Consider the following 15998-nt stretch of genomic DNA (forward strand, 5'->3'; position numbering starts at 1 on the left):
ACCTTAGTCACGATTGTTAAACAAAGTATTTGTACTGCACTCAAAAATGAAAAAAATACTGTTTTAAGAATATACATTAAATAAATAAAAACAGGAACTAAAGTAAGAGAAATTAGAAAAAAGTGAAAATATGAAAAACTATATATTTCTAACATATTAAATAAATCGCCACAGAAAAAAAATTAGAAAAAATTAAAAATATGAAAGTGTTTCGTAAAAGATGACTTACTCTTCCCCCGCATCCAGGTCCCCTTGAACAACTAGCTTCACGCTGTTCCCTGCGTTCCGGATGCGAGAAATGATCTCATCCCTCGTAGCGATCTCCACATTGATGCCATCGATCTCGATCAAACGATCTCCGGGGAACAAACGAGTGGACGACTCCTCTCCCGCATCAGATGCCTGCATTGATGCTCCTGAAGAGGAAGATATTTAAAAAAAGGTAAAACTTGTATTTTACTTTTTAAACATGGTTTTTAAATAAATATTGAAATTTTTTATTTTTATTTAAATTTTGCTTTTTCAAAATATTGATAACTGTGATAACCCATGTTATACAGATAGCAAAAAACTGTTCAATGTATAAAAAGTAAAAACACTGGTGACTTTGTACATGTAACAAGTAAAACTGTAAAGAAAATTGGTGTCTACACTCTACATTAGACTACACATATTTTTAAAAACACCAATACCCCAAGGTGTGTCGTACAGTTATAGACTAACTAATTTAATTTACTGAAAAAACTATGCCCATGTTACACTACTGTAGCACAACTTTTATTGATTCAATTAAATTTTCGGGAACAAATATGACAGCATCATATCATTGTAATGTTTGCTTTCAAAAATCCTTAAGAATGTTAAAATAACAATATAAATTCCTAACTCCATTCCCATCTAAGTAAAAAGCACTTCTGTGGCCAAACAGCGAAAAACCCTCAATTAAGCTCTTGGCTATGAATTATAGGCTTACAGCTTAATATCAGCTAAACTTCCAACAAATACTGTGTGTAAAAGGTGACTGTACACAGTATCCGGAATTCGTCTGTTTTGTCTGTTTTGTGCGAATTTCGCTGCCGCATGCGGAACTCGGTAATGGGTTTGCATATGACTTTGCAAGGAATTCGCATGCCGGATACTGTGTACAGCCAACTTTATGCGTTTGCGTGGTGGTGTGAAAAATAGAACTAGATCAAATCGTTAAAAAACATATATTATGCCAGACAGCAACAGCTACTGACGTAAATAATCGTTACATTATCCACGATAAACTCTTGCACCAGTGTTTCATTTGTTTCGACCAATTAAGAAACATCTTTTTAATAATATAATAGTTTTAATTTAAAGTATAGTGTTTTTTGCATAAAAGATAATAATAAGGTTAATGCATCATATTGCATGCACAATATATTATAATACCTGTAGATACAACAGGACATAAACCCATATAAACACAATTGTTATAACGATACATATAATTAGGTCATATTATAATAATTGTATGAAAAGGGGAATGGCAGTCGATAAAACAAACTACGAATCAAATATAATGTATTATATACATAAAATGGTGTAACTTTGACTAGACAGAAATATCTACATAACAGTCACCATTTAAACGCACCGGCTGCACCACTGAGCAGATTGTTCTTTTATATTTACTCAGCCAATGGTATAGGCTAGACAACAAAATGCGTTTATAAGTCCAATTGTAATTAAGCACGCATACAAATGACTCTATTTTAGATGAGTAAACATATCCTCTTATCTCTATTTGCTTCCATGAGTTAATCATTTCAACAACTCAATAATATAATTAAATACACATATTATATTCAATAATATAATACATTCAATATAACTAATGGATAGACTATGTAACTGTTAAAGAAATGGGCCATTTTTAAATTACAATAATTAATTTTTCAGTAATTAAATTTTATTTTTATGTTTCAAACCTTTAGCAATTAAAATATTCTTAAATTTAAAATAATTAAGTTATTGTTTTGATAAATTGCAGTGTTTTTTAGTTTAATATAAAAAAAAACTATCATCTCTTTACATAGTATTGGGTTGAATTTGCAAACAATGGTTCAAACTTTGTAGCATATATTGTAGTTTGCATTAGGTAAATATTGTAGTAGGTTTACCAGTAAGTTAAATTTACAAGTATACAAAACAATAAACGGTTTAACAATTTGTTTTACAAAAATATAAATAACTATTAATAAAAGCATATTTTAACAAATTTTAACAAGTACAAAAACAAATGTACATTGCAAACATAATATTCAATACCACCTACCAGGTTCCGCAAAATACACAGTTCGTGTGACTTCTTGTCCGTCAATCATTTCTATGACAGCAGATCTACGAAGAGAAACGCCAAAATCCCCCGCTTCCCTTTTCTTGAGTGTAACCTTGGAAAAAGAGGTCATTTCAGGATTATTTATGATGGTATTCTATTTTACGTGGGTGAGGTTTTGCAGCGTGGCATGCCATGGGATTAAGGCCAGGATTGGTCTATTACCCCCCATGTAGGTATTGAAGACAAAACAGTGATATAAAATTATTATTGACTTCAATAGATTAGATAAATAAAAAAAATTCATGTATTAACACATTGTTAATGGGCCATAGGCTAATTTCTGAAACTAGTGAATGAAATACGCATGGTAATAATTAAAATATTTTAGATTTTATTGAGTTGTAGCCTGTTGACTGTTTCTGAAATGGGGTAGGGACAATAAAAAGTTAAGAGACCAGGTCTTATTTGGATTGTTACTGTCAGCCTAAAATACATTTAAACACATTTAAAAAGTAAATTCATAACAAAAACTTAAAAATAAAAATATTCAAAAATAACATTTTTTATGAAATTTGAAATAAAAATAACATTTTTTTGCTGCAATATTGAATAAATTGACTTACAATTCTTCGATTTCTAGGTTTAGGTTTTGGTTTAACAGCAGGAGGGGCAAATACAACTGGACGAGTTGAATCTGCCAATTCTGCTTTCCGTGGAACGGAATATCCATCAGGTACAGCTGGATAAAAATAGAAATTGCTCCAATATGTTACAATATATAATAGTGAAGATAAAACAGCTTTAGCACTTAACATACAAATATCCTGATCGTGTTTTAAACAATTAACAACGGTCTATGGGAGTAGTGAGGATACTGTTTTATAATTCTTTGAGAGTTCTATGTTTACTACCAAATGGGCTGATAAAGTAGAATGAAAAGGTGTCCCATTTTCCCCCGCCCTACTATATGTTTACAACAGGTTGTTCAGCTGCTAACTAAAATCGAAATAAAAAGAATGAACAGCTGGGTAAAAAAATAAATTGTTGCAATAGTTACAACATATGTTTTTTTACTTTTTTATACTTTGGAAAGCTATTAACCGAAACCAAAATAATATAAAAATTTGCATTTTTGCGCAAAAAGTTAAAAATCTCAAAAGCAAAATTTTTGGGGAAATAAAATGGTGTTAGCAATAGCATTACTTGTTTTGTTAAATATAGTCTTCTCCATTTTTTTATCAATTACACTGGCACTAACTGTAAAAACTGTCTATTGAGTATTAAATCAACTGCAAAGCGCCCTGTGCAGCATTACTGGCACTAATGACAACACAACATGAAGAATAGATATCTACCATGCGTGGTATGTGTATTGGAAATATAGCAGACTGAAATAATCTAGCATTTTGACAATGACACTAGACAGACATGGTTACTGCAAATTTTCAAAATTGTACCTGGATTTCTTGGCGAATCATATGGCTGGGCATTGAGCTGGCCTGATATACGTCTTCTGTAAGGGGGGACAGGGAATTTCATGTTACCCTCTGTGTTTTGTTTCGTTAGAGGGTGGGGTAACGTGGGTGGGGGTGAAATAGGGGGCGAGGAGGGTGGAGTGCCCGATGAAGCACGACGCGGGGGCTGAGCCTGCACCACATCTCCATATATGGTGGCGCGCTGTAAAACTGACGGTGCCTGAAAAAAAAAAGAAAAAAGGCTAAAAATACATTTTAATAACTGTTTGTATGGTGTTGTGACTTGCGAGTAGTTAGTCTAGAGTGGGTTCAATGGCTTGACCTAGACATTATTTCAACCCAAAGTTAGTATAGACCAAGTTAGGAAACGGATTGTAAAACAACGAGTCTTGTTATCCATTGTCTCGCGTCTATGACGTCATAGTCGCCACCATTACGGAGCCCACGGCATAGCATTTTATCATTGCTGGGTGCTGTTTTTCGTTTAAATATTGCGATTTTTTAAAAACCAAGCACTTCTGCGCGTAAAAATGGCTTTCTACTAATGTTATACCTTATCACAATAATAAACCTCACAAAAATAATAAACTTTTATTGAACACTCAATTGATTCAAGAGTAAAAAAACAGAAAATATCAAGTTTACTAACCAAAAACATAAAAGAACGTGTTTAAAATATAAAAACGCATAACATTACCATAAACTGGTGTATCTAGCTGCAGTTTTGCATGTAAATTGCCGTGATTTTACTTTTTGGCTCACAAACTCAACGCGTATACCCGGCAACGAAACTTAAGGTATCTTTGTAAAATTTGCCTAATATCGAAGTGACATTGAGGAAAACAATACTGAGTTACTATTTTTGTTCCTTTGCTTGAATTAGTAAGCTACCTTTTCTGCGTTCCGGGTCTTTATGAAATCGGAAAACGCGAACACCTTATCTGCTAGTACTTAAGCAGTTTGGAGCTGCATGTCCACCAATGTTGGATAATAAATGTAGTAAAGAATGGCTCTGTAGGTTCGTAGGTATGATCATATATTATTATGTAAACTAAGCTGATTGCTGCTAGTCTTAATCGCCAACGTAAAGTACCCTGTTAAACCACACTGTACGCCGAAAACCAGTCAAAATACTAATTTACTCCACATTAAATCCTAGATTTAATATTATATAACAAGATTTATATTAGAAATTATATTTTATATGTTAAAACAACCGCTATACGTGTTTTTTAGCTTTGTATCGCTTACAAGAACTAAATGAACACATGCCGACCATGCATTTGTATAGGCGATTCACGCTCTGTGGGCTCCGTAATGGCGGACACGAGCGCCGTTTCCTAACTTGGTCTATACTAACTTTGTTTCAACCCAGTGGCCCTTGAATTTCAAATAGGTTGTTGCACGCTAAAGTAATGAGCCAACTCTGGCCTAAATCTCAACCCCCATAACGTGCTATGCTGTAGGGACCTCACCCACAAAAAAGTGAATAAGAATAACACCATCAGCTTTTTCTTTTGCGGTCTATTTTTAAAGTATTAATATATATACAATGAAAAAAAATAAGTTTATCTTTTTTATTAAATTTTTTAAATTAATATTTTTAATATTAAATTATAAAATATGATTATTTTTTAGATTTCTTACTGGTTGTTCAGATGAGGTTTCACCAGGTGCATAAAGGGAGAGTGGACGAGAAATGTCTCGTTTCTGGATGGGTTCATCTTTTTTGGAACCAGATCTGAAACCAAGTGTCAAATAATAATTATACCTTTATATCGTATTCCAAAATCTTAGTGCACAACATGTCTGAATATAACTAAATTAGGAAAAAAATTTAAATTGGGTAAAAAAATTGCATGAAATTTTTTATAGTATTGCTACCTGTTTGAAATGCTATCACACTAAACAGTGTTACGTAAAAAAAAAGTTGAAAGAGTCAAATTTTTAATTAGGTGAAAAATTTTTTGAATTGCGTAAAAAAATTTATAGTACTCCCATTTAAATTGGTACCACACTAAACAGTGTTAAAGTAAATTAATTCTTTAACGTATCAAACCTAATCAAATTATAATATAACTAAAGGCAGAAAAATTTACCCTAACAGGTTGATTCTCTTGAGCTAAGCTTCAAATATAAATAATGCATAATGTATATAATGGGGTGGGGGAAGACGGGACACCTGTTTATTCTATTTTCTCGTCCCATTTGGTAGTTAACAGTGAAAATTAAAAGAATTATAAAACCGTATTCTCATGCCTACTATAGACTGTTGTTAATTGTTTTAAACCTGATCAGGATATTTTGATATTGTGTGCTAAAGGCGTCCCATCTTTCCCGAAGCTACTATATACATAATTCATGAACTGATAGAGTGGAACAAAAATTTCTGCCAATATATAAGTTCCAGATTGGGAAGTTGATTTTTGCACAGGAGATAATTTTTAGGTTTTTCGTATGTATTGTCAAAAAAGCCAAGTTTTGACTTTTTGACTGCCATGGACAATTGTTGTCAGTTTTAGATATTTGATGTCAGTCACAGAAAATTTCTGTTTCTAACAAACAAGTTTTGTTTGTCTTACAAGCCATATTTTGTCATATTTCTGTCTGTAATCCATATTAAAAAAAAATTGTTTTTAATCTTGTTTATATCGAACTATTTTTTTCGAATAATTTTTCCATCATAAACACAATCTTTACACTTGCAGTTCCCTATTCATGTCCTAATATTTAAATTTCAGTATTCCACATGTTCATACTTTTTGCTGAAAAATCCTCTTCTTATTCCAACTTCTTCCAGTTTAGTTATCTCCGCTTGTGTCATTCCGGGTTTGTGACGTTTCTTCTCACGCCGCTCATCTTTGTTCTTTTTCCGTCCAAACATTTTTGAACTTTTCTATTTAGAACTATCACATCTGCTAAATAAATTGTTTAATTATTAAAGTTATTGTTATAGTATGGTGGGAAAAGATGGGACACTTTTTCATTCTATTTTCTCGTCCAATTGGTAGCCAATAAAACCAAGCATGAAAACAACTGCTAAACAAAGCACAAAAGCTCTAATAACGAATGGAAACAGTTACTGTGACTGCCAAATAAATATTTTAAACTCGTAAAAAATGATAAATTTAACATATTTTTAACTGAAGTTCTAATTTTTTACGTTTTATGCGTTTTTGCTAATAAAACGTCTTAATTTGTTCTAACTAGAATCTCTGGCTTTATTGAATTAGCCATCTACGCTCCATTCAACAAGGACAATACTGAACTTGAATCTTCAATACACCATAAAACTCAACTAATTAAAGTTCATTGGGTTCACTCGGGACAATCGCTATGTTTGTAATGCATAACATTCTGGCAAAATTATAGAAAGCCGTGTTAGTGCAGTGCTACACAGAAAATATCTTAATATTTTTTTTATTTATATGTTATTTATATGACCACGTATTTAAAATTGTTAAAAGCAAAATAAATATTTGTACAAACATTACTTAAAAAAATATAATAGAACATCTAAATTTATATTTTGTTTTTTATTAAAAAAACTCTGTGTACTAGGTTACGCATGACAGATTTTTGACATAATTCTATTTTTAATTCTAGACAAGAATGCATAATAACGTAATTTTGCGGTTACGAAAATTTAAACTATGTCCATGTAATAATTTAGCTGCTCTTTATTTTATAACTTAACATTGATTACCCAAGTATATATTTATATTTAAGCTTACTGTATGCACTATACACGACGCTACAGTCGAAGGCCGACGGTTATTGCCGATCTTGCCACTGATACTGTATATAACTAAACAGACAACACTTCAGGCTACGCTGAAGTAAATGCAGCCGGCGAGAGTGCCCTTGGGTAAAGCACTTGAAGAGTTGTTTTAATCCTGTAATCACTAATTCGCTATTAAACCCAAACAAAGTGTTTATTTCCTTGCTTGTCTTGCATGTATTATTATTAGTAGGTTTTAAATATGTGTTTGGATTTTTGTGTAAAATAAGATATAAACCAAAGTGGTTTACCAACTACGATGTTACTATAGCTGTAATGCATGTAATGCATCACATAAATATAGAGTAGGGTGGGGAAGACGAGACACCTTTGGCAAATAATATCCAAATACCACAATTGTGTTTTAATCTTTATTATAAGGTCATGTGAATCGTGAGGATACGGTTCTTTGTTTTCATACTAAATGGGCTGAGAAAATAGAATGAAAAAGTGTCCCATCTTCCCCTACGCTCTACTGTTCTATTAAGAACTAAATATTTCTTTTATTATCATGTACTTTACCAGCTTTTGGATTTAGGTTGCAAAATTAGGCCAATTTCATGTCTTACCCTCGGCAAGAATTTGTTGCTGCTCCAGATGTTGGACCTTCACATCCAATGTACAATGGATTATTCTACGCGATTGATCAATGCAATGTCAATATGTGCATGGATATTGTTGCAAAAGATCCAAAGACTCTACAAATGACTGTAAGAGTGAATTATATGGGTTGCACGAATTGTCAGTCATGTTTAAAAAATGCAAAAATTATAAAAAAATTTCTCAGAAAGTTGCATATATTATATTAAACTTGGTAACTCGTAAGGAGTATGAAGTCAGTTAAATTAAATAGGCCAATGGGCACACATATATTGCCTGCAGTTGCGAGAATAAAGAAGTTACATTTATGCATGTTCCAGATTTAATAGGATAGCATAAAAGTTGTTTTTTTTTGCAAAATATTTGTGCTCTTCAGTGCAACAGTTTAAAATTTCAACTAGTTTATAGGCTAGTTAAAATCTAAGTTGGTGTTGCGTTTATACAATTTTGGCAATTTTACGTTGTTATTTTTTGTTGTACCCAATACAGAAACGTTAGAAGTTAACAAACAGATAGTTTGTGGTTAAAAAGTCACACGAAAATATTAGAAAAATTACACAAATATTATAAAATTTACGAAAATGTTTTCCAATTACGAAAATTTTATACAAATCAGAAAAATATTGTACAAATCCCAAAAATATGATACCATCTATGAAAATGTTCTCGAATGATACAATCTTGTTTGTTGTTTTAAAGGGTTGGAATGACATGACACCATTGCATCACATTTGCTTGAAAGGCAAAACCAACATCGTTCAATTGTTTCTTGATAATGGGGCAGAGGTTGATGCAAGGAGCTCATTTGGTAACAACTAAAAACCCATGTTTTTATTTCTTTTTTATATGTAAATTAGATCGATAGCACGCTATGGAACCTAAGTTTTAGGCCAGAGTTAGCCCATTAGACTGGGCCATGGAAAAGTGCTTAGCACGAGGTGTATGAAAACCCGTTTTATAACGACTGTCGTTTCCCGTACACGCAAAGATAAAGCAAGTTACATGCATTATTCTTACAGCCCATTTGTGAAACTAGGTTGAAGCAATGTCCATTAAATGTCTTAACTAAGTGTCGGGCATTGAACCCGGCTTCTTTGGGTTACGATACAAGTCCCTAACCACTGAGCCACAGTGCTGGATAACAGTTTCTAGTTGAAATTTATATTTAGTGTTTAAAAACAAAAATTTCATGTAATTTTATGCTTGCTTATTGCATTTTTGTTCTTATGTTTCGAATGTATACAATACAGACCTTTATTGTCAAAAAAAATGTAGCCTCATTATACAAATTTTAAGTGCGTATAAAAGTATAATAATGTTTTATGTTATATATATAATTAATATATAAAATATACTTTTATTGTTAAATAACCATTTAGAACCTATAACAGCTCAAATTCAAACAGTTTGAAGTATGTATATCGATTTTTTTTAAATACTTTATTTGTCCTACTAAGAAAAAGTTGAGCTGTTTCTCAAACAATAAGGTTGGCTGACGTAAGTACTCTTAAGGAAGTAGGACACTTAACTGACAGTTCAACCCGGTGGTCACTGAAGGGTAGTTTAACTATGAAACTATCTACACACTTAAACTGCAGCATTTTGTATGTACTGTTAACATAACAAATTTAAATAGATAAGTTACAACAGATTTATCCATTCATACTTATATATATATATATATATATATATATATATATTATATAGGCTATAAGTAATCTGTGTGTTTGGGTAATAGGTCAAATCTAGCCTAAATTGTAGTTTCTCTAAAAAGAACTGAACCAAAATCGAATAGAAACATTATTTTTACCAATTGGTCTTATGAAAAAAAATATTTATAATTTGCTAATATTAAAACTTCTCATTTTAGGGGAAACTCCACTACATTATGCATGTCGTCGAGGCACGATCGACGTAATTCACATGCTGATTTCATCTCGTGCCGATTGTACAGCAGTGGATAAGCAGGGTCGAGGTTGCATGCATTTCGCAGCCATGGGTGGATCAATGTACGTTATTAAAAGTATCATAGGCGTTAAACTTAATATAAAAAAACTTAAACAAAATGGGAAAATCAAAAAAATAAAATAAACTATGCTATAATTTTATAATACATATAATATGGACTATAGTAAAGTTACTATACAAAATGTAAGTTTAAACATTCTATACAAAAATTAGTTTTTAAATTCCGCATAAATTAGTTTTTCTATTAAATTCTGTATAAATCAAATTTTAATTTTCTAGTTTAAATGTTCTATGCAAAAATTAGTTTTTAAATTCTTAAATCAGTTGTTCTATTAAATTCTGTATGAATCAAATTTGAATTTGTTGTGTAATTGTTTCATATGTATTTTTAAAGAAAATCCTGTTAATGTACAAAATATGATTATTTTTAAATATGATTATTCAACATCAAAAAGGATTAAACCCGATATCTCTAATATCCAATGTTAAAACACCCAGAGCTGCAATGCATTACCTTGCGACACAAACTCAGCTAAACTATGACGTGGTTGATAATAACGGAGATTCCCCGCTTCATGTATGTTGCTTTCAAAGGCACAACGTCATGATCGATTACTTGCTGAGGAAATCTGTAAGTAAATCTGCAAAAAATATTTATATTTACATTTTTGTAAGGAGTCCTGTTAAAATTTTAAAGCATTTCTGTTTTCGTGTTTGGAAATAAGTATGTAGAGTAAACTGTAAAAATTAGATTTTTTTCAACTTTTTTTAGGAGTCATTTTTAAAGAGTTATGTAATTTCATTATTTCGTCATTTCTGTTTTCGTATTTAGGAAAAGTTTTGAAGGGTAAGCATACCAGGGCAAAGTGGGCCAATTACAATTACATTGACCTAAATTTATGCCCAAATTAACCTGTTACCCTACTGTAAGAATCATTTTTAAAAAATAATGTTGTATCAGAAAATTTATAAATTTCTAGAAAGTAATTTATTTCTAACAAGTAATTTTTTTGAAAATGGATTTTGAATTATGTTGAACAAAAATAAAAATATTGTACAAATCCCCAAAATTTATATTTTATCAATTTTCGTGAAAGAGGTTATAAATATTTTGTGACAGCGCTGTGACCCGCGTCATGCCAACCACAAGGGTACAACCCCTCTTCACATGGTCGTCAAGTTGGGCAACAGTGACATCGTGTGGAAGTTGGTGAAGGCCGGGGGTTGTGGGATCGTTCATGCCAAGGATAAAGAGGGGAATACCCCAATAAATATCGCGAAACAAGAAGTAACGGACAGGTGCGGATATATGAGCATAGAAATACTATATTTAATATTAATGTTTTTTTAAATAATAAAAAAAAATATTTTTAAGTGATAAAAACAATTATATATATATATATATATATATATATAATTGTTTTTTTTTTCTTTAAATAATAAATTAGTATTTGTTTCAATAAATGTCACTTGCTTATCCTCTCTTCAGTATTATCGCAAAGTAGAAAGTAGCTGACATATGCGGGTTCATGAATACCTAATTATAGAAATATCATTTGGATTTGTTAGTGTTAAATTACTTAATTAAAATTTTAATTTTTTGTCCAACATTTTTGGGTTTTATAATATCATCTTTTTGGTAATAAAAAGCATTATAAAACAGTCATAATTTTAAGTTAACTTTTTTTTTTAAATAAAGGCAGGTGCTTATTGTATAAAAGTATTTCATCTTTGTGCCACATTTTTTGGTTTTATAAAAAAAGCATTATAAACAGCTATAATTTAAACTTTAATTTTTTCAAAATTTAATTTTAAAGTTTATTTTTTAATTTAGGCACGCTCATATTATTAAAGAATTGGAATATTATGCAAAACAACCTCCACGCTTGCCACCCAAGGGACCTGTCAGTAAGTCAATTTTCCAGGTCTTTCTTTGGCCATTTTAACAATATCACCCCAGATTTTGCTAGAAATTAAAAAATATTTATCTAAACCTATCGGGCTTGTTATATTTTATGTTAACATTTTTGTTAAATTCTACATTTTTTACAAATTAAATAATTTTTACCTGAAACCTATCAGTTTATGGTTAAATTGTAAATTAAAATTAATTCAATTTTGGTCAAATTTTACATTATTACAAATTAAATTTTGTTTTAAAATACTTTTTTTTGGTGACATGGTTCAAAATTTAAAATACTTTTTTTTAGTGACGTGGTACACCCTACTATTTCTTCCATTCACATGGGCAGCTATCACCTTCATTCTATCTTTATGTTTGAATGGAAACGGAGGTTACTTTTCTCTTCTCATGTTTATATTACTTGTTACATTTGTAAGAAGGTAAATGTATTTTTAATTAAAAATAAAATTATTACTGTTAAGATTAAGAAAAAAAAAGTTATAATTTAAATAAAAACATTCTGTTTAAAGTTTTTTTTTCTGATTTTATGTAAAGTTAAATGTAAAAAAAATGGGACGTTTTAGCAGTGGTCACCCTACTACACTGGTTCACAATGCATTTTGTGACTGCTTTGTTAAAATAAAAACTGGTTTACCAAAGTTTCAGATAAAATGTATTAATTAACGTATTCATAATTTCAACACACTGCAAAAAAAGGTTAATTGTATCCTATTCCTGAAAAAAAATTAAGATTTTTTTCAAGTTTAAATATTAATATCATATTTTCTAAACAGCCAGTTTTACAGAATACCTCCCAAAAAACTACTGTATCTACTCCATAAAAATTTTTTTTACTAAATATTAATGTCATACTTTCTAAACAGGCAGTTTTACATATTACATCCCAAAAAAGGCCTACTGTGTCTGTACCCCTCCCCCCCAAAAAAAATTGTTTTTAGACTAAATAATAATATACCATTTTCTAAACAGCCAGTTTTATAGAATACATCCCAAAAAGCTCTACTCCCTAAAAAAAAATGTTTTTAAAGACTAAATATTAATATCACATTTTTTTAACAGGCAATCTCACAGAATACACCACCCCTCTAAATGGCCGAACCCAGTTTTCCTTGGTGCGTTTGCTGGAGGAATATTTCATTGCATTATCTCCAGTAGTATTTTTATTATGTATATCCTTTGCTGTTTGACAATTGTCCATTTAAACCGTAATGTGTGTTTTAAATAATTTAGGTTTTTGTTAATTAATTTTCAACTCTGGTTTTGTGTAACAGTTTACCGGTGGGGTGAAAAAGTTAGTAATCCACTGTTTTTCTTTTTCTTTAAAAATTTTTAATTTTTGTTATAATTTTTTCAATTTTTTTTTTTGTTATAAATTTTTATTTTATTGTTAGTATTAACTATTAACAATAATTTTTAAATTAATTAAAACTATAAAAATCCTAAAAAATCTTACTCTACAGTACATAATTACTTATATAACCATAAAAAAAAATTTAAATTATTTTAACTAAAAAAAATTTCTTAACAAAACTTACATTTCTGGCCGTGTGTGTTCACGTTCTTTTTCATAACATCGTTGGCCATGTCTTGCCTCTACAACCTTTATCATCTCACACGAGGGGACCCCGGTGTTGTCACCAGCAACTCCAGGGAGCGAAATGTGGAGCTTAGTGTTCTAGATATAGCACTGGGTCATTGTAAGGAGGGAGACTTCTGCCCTTACACAGAGGTACAGTGTTTTTGTTTTTTTATTGTTTTTTTTAGTTTATTGTTTTTTTTTAGTTTAAGCTGGGAATAAATAAATGTAAAAACGACAGTCGTATAACACCAGTGTTCTGTTTCATACACCTCGTGTCTGCTTACGAGTTACCATGAATGTAAAAAAACTGAATAAATGTAACTTGCTTTATCCTCGCGTGGCCGGAAATCGTCTATTGGGTGTTAAGTTTTTACAATTTAAATTGTTATTTTTATTTTCGATTGACCAGGAAACGACAGCGTTATAACACGCGCGTTTTGTTTCACACACCTCATGCTAGCTTACACCATACCTCGTATGTAACTTTGTGGGTGTTTTTTTTTTTTGGCCAACAAATTTGGACAAGCAATTAGTGACCACTGGGTTTGAGAAATTGCCGTTAAACACACGTATGCCTACAATGGTAGCAGCGACGAGTCTTTTCGAAGATAAAACTAATTCCAATTATTTTTAATTTAAACACCTTTCAGCTTATCAAGACGAAACGAAGTAAATATTGTCGTCTTTGTGAAAAATTGGTTGAAGATCTCGACCACCATTGTTTGTTCCTTATGAATTGCATTGCAAGAAATAACCATCGTGCATTTGTAATATTCATTATAAACGTCATGGTCCTACAGGTAATATTTTGTTTGCAGTTAAACTAAAAATTACTGTAAATTAAAAACTACTTAATTACAGTAAATTAAAAATTACTGTATTGTAAAAAAAAAGTATTTTGTTATTTTTGTTCAAAAAATTACAAATTTTACGAAAATGTTATGTCTGTGTATTAATCTATTTATTTTTTCCATAGTTCACATTTTGTTATCTTACTTTGAGCTACATGTGGACTGCTTATCCCAACAGCGAGAACTGGCTTTTAATTGACATGCTGACGTATGAATCTATGATACTGGACCTGAATATTCTTTGCATATTCGCTTTTTTGTGGGAATGTCAACTTATTGGGTCACAGCTTGTTAACATAGCTATGGGACAAACAACGTACTATCAAAGGTATTTTGCACTTTTAAATATTTAAAATAACAGTTGTTATAACACCGGTGTCCTGTTTCATACACCTTGCGCCAGCTTATAAGTTACCATGTATGTTACTTTGTGGGTGATTTTTTTTTCTTTTTTTTATGTGTGACTGACAATTTGGACAACCCATTGAGCAATTGCCCTTAGGGGCCTGGCCAAGGAAACATAAACCTACAATGGTAGCAGCGATGAGCCTTGAACTCATTACCTCTGGGTTAGAGGCCGACGCTCTAAACAACTGTGCCATGGCGCCGAGCAATGCCTGGTAGCAGAAGTACCTTAACGGAATAAAATAAGTTGTTTTTTTACACAGACATGGAACGAAACCAAACCTGTCGTCAATGCTCCGAAATCTCGTTCAATTTTTCTTCCCTCGAACCGAAAAACACAGATCTTTGAAAGTGAATTCACCATTGCTGTTGTAGATCCTAAAATACAGCTTAAACTTTTTTGTTACTGTGTTTTTTTTTACTGAGAATGTGTTTTTTTTAGCCATTTCTTATTAGAATATAGAAAAATTGATTGAAAGTTGAATTTTTTTGTCATGACCCACTAAAAAGCATCGATTTTGCTACACATGTTTTTTTTAGCGTTTTTATACTACATTATAGAAAAAAATGCTTTTTTGTCATGACGTACTGAAAAACTTTGATTTTGTAGCATATTAATAGGCAAGTGAGATATAGGTCATATATGCGGAAATTGTTTTGTGTGGAGATTTTATATTCGTTTGTCATTTAATAAATAAAATAAACTTTTTATGAAAAAAAATTAAATTTATAAATATGTATTCATTTTACTCAACTAAGGAAAAAGGCTGCAGTCAAATTAGGTTAGTTCAGGGTTGATATACCCTGAGTAAGTTAAACCTATACAGCCTATAAAAAATAAACATCAGTTTTATCTGTAGTGCCCTGCAAAGGTTAAACAAAATAACTGTAACTTGCTTTATCCTTGCTTACCCGGAAAACGACATAACATGGATGTTCTGTTTCATACCCCTCATGCCAACTTACATGTTACCATATATATATATAATATATATATCTTTCCAAAGGATACATAGTTAAGGGTAAAAGGCGGGCTCGCTAACCAATCTGCCACACCGCTAGAAACAACACAAAATAATGCAACAATTTCCCTTAGAAATAATATAA

The 15998-nt window shown here is 31.1% G+C and overlaps 2 protein-coding genes across 5 annotated transcripts in view; one reads left to right on the forward strand and one right to left on the reverse strand.

The window, feature by feature from the left end:
- LOC149728687 (unconventional myosin-XVIIIa-like) overlaps positions 1 to 6800 on the reverse strand; it is a 46199-nt gene extending 39399 nt beyond the window's left edge. Inside the window, exons 1-6 of one of the 4 annotated variants that reach the window (XM_089888269.1) lie at positions 6543 to 6800; positions 5431 to 5524; positions 3766 to 4003; positions 2932 to 3047; positions 2306 to 2420; positions 230 to 416 (exon numbers count right to left, since the gene is read on the reverse strand). In XM_089888269.1, the coding sequence (XP_089744395.1) occupies positions 230 to 416; positions 2306 to 2420; positions 2932 to 3047; positions 3766 to 4003; positions 5431 to 5524; positions 6543 to 6667 (875 nt within the window). In that variant the 5' untranslated portion in view covers positions 6668 to 6800. Of the gene's footprint in view, positions 1 to 229; positions 417 to 2305; positions 2421 to 2931; positions 3048 to 3511; positions 3645 to 3765; positions 4004 to 5430; positions 5525 to 6542 lie in introns of those variants that run through there. The other 3 variants (XM_089888271.1, XM_089888273.1, XM_089888270.1) reach the window with 3 other exon arrangements.
- Positions 6801 to 7381: 581 nt separating this feature from the next.
- LOC149728690 (uncharacterized) lies at positions 7382 to 15625 on the forward strand. Its single transcript, XM_089888287.1, has 12 exons — positions 7382 to 8274; positions 8864 to 8972; positions 10035 to 10173; positions 10631 to 10763; positions 11253 to 11431; positions 11967 to 12040; positions 12343 to 12475; positions 13116 to 13225; positions 13592 to 13785; positions 14286 to 14435; positions 14612 to 14814; positions 15155 to 15625. The coding sequence occupies exons 1-12, from the start codon at positions 8125 to 8127 to the stop codon at positions 15264 to 15266; spliced, it is 1686 nt and encodes a 561-aa protein (XP_089744413.1). The 5' UTR covers positions 7382 to 8124; the 3' UTR covers positions 15267 to 15625.
- The last annotated feature ends 373 nt before the right edge of the window (positions 15626 to 15998 follow it).

Source organism: Ciona robusta, chromosome 11 (assembly GCF_009617815.1).
Source record: "Ciona robusta chromosome 11, ASM961781v2".
NCBI lineage: Eukaryota > Metazoa > Chordata > Ascidiacea > Phlebobranchia > Cionidae > Ciona > Ciona robusta.

Excerpts from the sequence above, each read along its gene's own strand:
- LOC149728690 (XM_089888287.1), top strand. The coding sequence starts at position 8,125 with ATGTCTTACCCTCGGCAAGAATTTGTTGCTGCTCCAGATGTTGGACCT. Across the intron at positions 10,174-10,630 it reads GCAGCCATGGGTGGATCAAT|AGCTGCAATGCATTACCTTG; the intron begins GTACGTTATTAA and ends TAAAACACCCAG. Across the intron at positions 12,041-12,342 it reads GCCACCCAAGGGACCTGTCA|TGACGTGGTACACCCTACTA; the intron begins GTAAGTCAATTT and ends ACTTTTTTTTAG.